General features: G+C 49.1%; 1 protein-coding gene across 1 annotated transcript; it reads left to right on the top strand.

Moving 5' to 3' along the window:
- Window positions 1-168: 168 nt before the first annotated feature.
- On the top strand, window positions 169-5,146 carry LOC106820053 (sentrin-specific protease 6-like; the record flags this gene model as incomplete). Its single annotated transcript, XM_014824611.1, has 5 exons — window positions 169-356; window positions 3,032-3,281; window positions 3,561-3,629; window positions 4,070-4,220; window positions 4,426-5,146. Coding segments are annotated over 5 exons (814 nt in total), but the record flags the coding sequence as incomplete, so codon positions are not given.
- Window positions 5,147-5,506: the final 360 nt, after the last annotated feature.

Raw genomic sequence — 5,506 nt, 5'->3', positions numbered from 1 at the left:
CGTGCGTGCGTGCGTGCGCGTACATACATGTGTGCGTCTGCTTACACGTACGTGTGTGTACATACATGCGTGTGCGTACGTGCGTGCGTGCGTGCGTGCGTGCGTGCGTGCGTGCGCGCGTGTACATACATGCGTCCGTCTGCTTACACGTACTCGTGTGTGTTTCAGCGCACACTGGTTCCTCGCGATCGTCTGCTTCCCGTGGCTCGACCGCCAGCACGCGACCGTCGCCCGCGGCAACCCCGGCGGCGGCGTGCCCGACACTAGCGCCCTCCGACAGCAGATACTTCAGAACTCGCCGCTGCGACCGTCGTGCGCGGTGGTGGCGCCATCTCCTGTGAAACCTACGAAGACAGGTAACGAGTAGAGATATAGTGAATGTATACATGGGAGAGTGGAGGGAGGAGGAGAGAGTGAAGGAGGAAGAACGAGAGAAAGGAAGGAGAGAGAGGGAGGAGTATATATCTATATATCTGTATCTATATATTATATATATATATATATTATATATATATATATATAGAGAGAGAGAGAGAGAGAGAGACGAGAGAGAGAGAGAGAGAGAGAGAGAAGAAGAGAAGAGAGAGAGAGAGAGAGAGAGAGANTTACACGCACGCACGCACGCACGCACGCACGCACGCACGCACGCACACACACATTACGCTGTATGATATTATTACATATATATATATATATATATATATATATTATTATTTGCCGCGCAGGTACCTCATGTTGGTGCGCTTCAGTGAGAGAGACAGAGAGCGCACGCACGTCTTCAGCTCGTTCTTCTACAAGCGACTGACGCACCCGCAGCGGCAGGCCGGGCGCGCCGACGATGACGCCGGCCTCACGTACGTAGCGGTGGCAGCGCCCCCTGCTGGCCACGCCCGACCCACGCGTTATCTCACTTTGGGTTCTGAGTGGCGGACGGACGGACAGATGCGTTAGTTAGACGCGCGCGCTTACTTTCTCTCTCTCTCTCTTCTCTTTCTCTTCTCTCTGCTCAGCTATCTTCTGCTCGTCGTCGTCCTCTCCTCTCTCGTCCCTCCTTCATTCTCCTCCGTTCTCTCTCCGTCGCTCTCGCGTCCGCTCGGCGGGGTACTTAGTCTCGTTTCTCTCTCGTCTCACCCTCCCAAAATCTCTCTCACCCCGCCTCGACTCCCTGACGTCTCTTCTAAAAAAAATTCCGCTCTCCCCCTTTCAAGCTCCGCGCGTGCTTTCTCCTTCTGCAATAAATCATCATCGTCTGCCCCTCTCCTTCTCAGCCTCTCTCTCTCTCTCTCTAGGTTGGCAGAGAGCGACATCGGCGCGTGCGTAATGGACACGCATGCGGTCGAGTCTTTCTTCCAAGGATTCCTCGTCCATACCAATCAACGAGAGGCTATTTAATTTTTATTTTTTTATTTTATAATTATTTTTAATTGTTTTAATTTTTTTTATTATTTTTTAGTTTTTAATTTTTGAATTTATTTATTTTAGTTTAGGTAATTGATCCTTGAATCACCTGTAGGGTAAAAATACCGGGAACGATGGACGCTTCGCTCTTCAACCTTCCGAACTACTGTGTACATACATGTGGTGCGTGCATGCATGGGTGGGCGTGCTGCGTGCGTGCGTGTGTTTCATCATGTGTGCGTCTGCTTGCGTGTTTCAGCACGTGTTTCTTGTGGGTCGGCATGCGTGCCGTGCGTGTGTGTGGCATACGTGTGCGTGCGTGCGTGCGTGGTGCGTTGTGTCTGCATTTACGTGTGCGGTGCGTGCGTGCGTGGCCGTGGCGTGTGCATACATTGTGCGCTGCATGTGTGTTGGCCATATCGTGTTGCGCTGCGTGCGTGTGCTGTGGCATCCATGCTTGGTGTACAGTATCATGGCGTGTGTGTGGCACTAGCATGGTGCGTGTGCGGTGCATACAGTTGCGGTGTGTACTTATGCATGTCGCTGTGCATGCGTGCGTGCGTGTGTGTGCATACGTGTGGTACTGGCTTGCGTGTTGTTCGCGCGTGCGTGTGGTACGCATAACATGCGTGTTGCGTGCCGTGCCGTGCGTGCGTGTGGTGTACATACTGCGTGTGCGTGCGTGCGTGCGTGCGTGGCGTGTACATAGCATGGCGTGCATGCTGGCTTACGACAGTCTCGTGTGTTTCAGCGCACCAGCTGGTTCCTCGGCGATCATCTGCTTCCGCGTGGGCTCCGACCGCCAGCGCAGCGACTCGTCGCCCGCGCAACGCGCGGTGCGGCGGCGTGCCGCCGCACTAAGCGCCCTCGACAGCAGATACTTAGAACGTCGCGCGCTGCGACCGTACGTGCGCGGGGTGGCTGCGCATCTCCTGTGAAACGGACGAAGACGCAGGTACTGGGAGAGTGTGGAGCGGAGGAGAGAGTGAAGGCGGAAGAGAACGAGAGAAAGTGAACGGAGGAGAGGATGCGCAGTATCTATCTATATATCTGTAATGCTAATGATATTTTAATATATATATATAGTATATATATAGGAGAGCGGAGAGAGCGAGAGAGATGGAGCAGAGAGAGAGAGAGACGTGATAAGAAAAGAGGCAAGGAGAGAACAGAGAGCGAGAGAGAGAGAGAGCAGAGGTAGAGAGAGAGAGAATACAAAAGATAGCAGTGAGGAAGAGAGACCAGAGAGCGCGAGATGAGAGAGAGATGAGAGAGAGCGAGAGAGGGGGGGGGAGACACGACCGCATGTGTTCCGAGAGAGCGAGAATCTCTCACACCGCCGCTCCTCTCTCGCCCCGTTTACCGCTTAGTATATCCTCTCTAAAGTTTCTCTCTCCTGCTCTCTCGCTCTCTCCTACCTTCTCTATCCTATATATTCTCTCTACGTCTTCTCCTCCTCTCTATCTTCTCTCCGCTACCGCTCTCTCTATCCTGGATATATTCTTTTCGATCGTTGCTCCTCCCCCTTTATCCTTCTATATCCTCTCCTCCCCCTTTCTCCCTATATCCTCTCTCTCCCCCTCTCTATCCCTATCTATCCTCTCTCTATCTTCTCTTTCCTCCCCCTGCACAGATTCCTTGGAGCAGCAGCAGCAGCAGCAGCAGGGCAGCCCCGCGGGGAAGGCTGGTCCCTCCCCGGCCCCCTCCTCCGACGGCTCCTCCCTCGGCCGCGACCCGAACGAAGAGGTGTGCGAGGGTCAGCGGGAGGAGGCGGACGATGCGGAGGCTGCGGCGGAGGATGCTGAGGAAGAGCGCACGGACGCCGCCAGCCGGGTCGTCGTCGCCGCGGAAACGCCGTCCAAGCAGAAGGAGATGATGCTGCAGTGAGTAACGTCGTCGTGGCGACGGTGGCGGGGATCGGTTATTGATTTATTGATTATATCGATTTTTTATTCGATTATATTTGATTTTATATATATATATATATATTGATTATGTTGATTAGGATGTATTGATTGATTATAGATTTAGATGTACTGGAGGTTATATTCATTGGTGGATGTATTGATTTATTGTAGATTGGGATGTGCTGGTGGTTGTATTGATTGATTATTGATGTGTGAGTGATGCTAATGGGATGCTGTGTATGGTTTCCGCTTCAGGCCTTGCATCCTCATCTTCGACTCGCTCGTGGGAATGACCAGGTCAAAGGTCATATGCACGCTGAGAGAGTAAGTCCTACCTAAATTTCCTAACTTGACTTCCACCTTTTCTAACTTGACACCAAATGTAATTACGTTCATTTAAAAAATCTAATTTCAAACGTAAAAAACATAGGCTACGGTAAAAATACATTATGTAGTATCATATCATTATTGTATCCAAATATATACAGGTATATACAATTATAACAATACGATATAATACAACATATATGATTGTCACGCCTTCGTTAACGTATCATTGTTCTATCATGCATCATGGATATTCCATTTAGTCATTTTTTTTAATTAAAAAAAACACATTTGATCTGACGTTTAGTTTGTTTTTTTGCCCAACGTCAAGAAGAACGCGTAAGATTTGTTGCGACGATAACACGCTTTGGCGAAAGTTTTGCTTTCGCGACCGTAGATGGCGCCTCTATCTCTCTCGCCCCGTCTCGTCGTTGCAGCTACCTGCAGGTTGAGTGGACGACGCGGCGGGAGGCGGCGCGCGCGTTTACGCGAGACAGCATTCGCGGATGCACGGTGAAGTGTCCGCAGCAGGACAACTACAGCGACTGCGGTGTCTACCTCCTACAGTACGTGGAAAGCTTCTACGAGGTGAGTCACCGAGAGGTCAGGGTGGGGTCAGGGAGAGGTCAGAGGTCAGGAATGGGTCAGTGGGGAGTTAGAGGTCAGGGGGTTAGGATTTCTCACTAACGATTCCTTTACTAACACCCCCCTCGCTAACGAGCCCATCTACTAACGACCCCCTTCGTTAATGACCCCATCCGCTAACGACCCCCCTTCGTTAACGACGTTGCAGACTCCGCTGACGAGCTTCAACCTGCCGATCCGTCTTCCCGTGTCCTGGTTTCCCGTCGCCACGATCCAGACGAAGCGGAAAGAGGTCCAGGAGCTGATCTGGCGACTACACGAGGAACAGAACCCGAAGCAAGAGGGCGCCACCGCTGCCAAGTGATGACGGATAGCGCCGGTCGCCGCGGCGACGCGGTCGTGTATATAGCGTTGGTTGCGCGCGGCCGCCGGCGTTTGTCCGAAACGGGTTGTCGGATCGCGTGCTTGACCGATGCGTAACTTATGAAGAATTGCAACGTGTGACCGGTCACCCATGGTCTATGACTGATGACTGATGACCTATAGCTGTTAATCTATGACCTATGACTGATGACCTATGACTGTTAATCTATGGCCCATGACTGATGACCTATGACTGTTGAACTATAGCTGTTAATCTAAGACCCATGACTGATGACCTATGACTGTTGAGCTATAGCTGTTAATCTATGACCTATGACTGTTGAGCTATAGCTGTTAATCTAAGACCCATGACTGATGACCTATGACTGTTGACCTATGGCTATTGATCTATGACTGATGACCTATGACATTATCTATGCCCTGTTACTATTTAACTGTGACGCCTGTTGCGCTGTGGTGGCGGCCCACGTAGCTGAGAAATTAAAACTAAAATTGTTTATGTTCGAAATAAAACGTGAAAATGTAAATAAAAACACGTGATTTTGTTTCGTTATTCACATTGTTTTATTATACAGTTCTACGATAAAGGCTACGATAACAATAATTAAACATTATCAATCAATCAACCAATCAATCAATTAATCAATCAATAATTAAACACTATCAATCAATCAATTAATCAATCAATCAATCAATAATTAAACACTATCAATCAACCAACCAATCAATCAATCAACAATAATTAAACATTATCAATCAATCAACCAATCAATCAATTAATCAATCAATCAATCAATAATTAAACACTATCAATCAACCAATCAATCAATTAATCAATCAATAATTAAACACTATCAATCAACCAACCAATCAATCAATCAACAAATAATTAAACACTAATAATT

The sequence above is a fragment of the Priapulus caudatus genome, unplaced genomic scaffold (assembly GCF_000485595.1).
Source record: "Priapulus caudatus unplaced genomic scaffold, Priapulus_caudatus-5.0.1 Scaffold6140, whole genome shotgun sequence".
NCBI classification, from domain to species: domain Eukaryota; kingdom Metazoa; phylum Priapulida; class Priapulimorpha; order Priapulimorphida; family Priapulidae; genus Priapulus; species Priapulus caudatus.
Note: the sequence above shows the minus strand (reverse complement) of the source record. Positions and strands in the feature narration are given on the sequence as shown.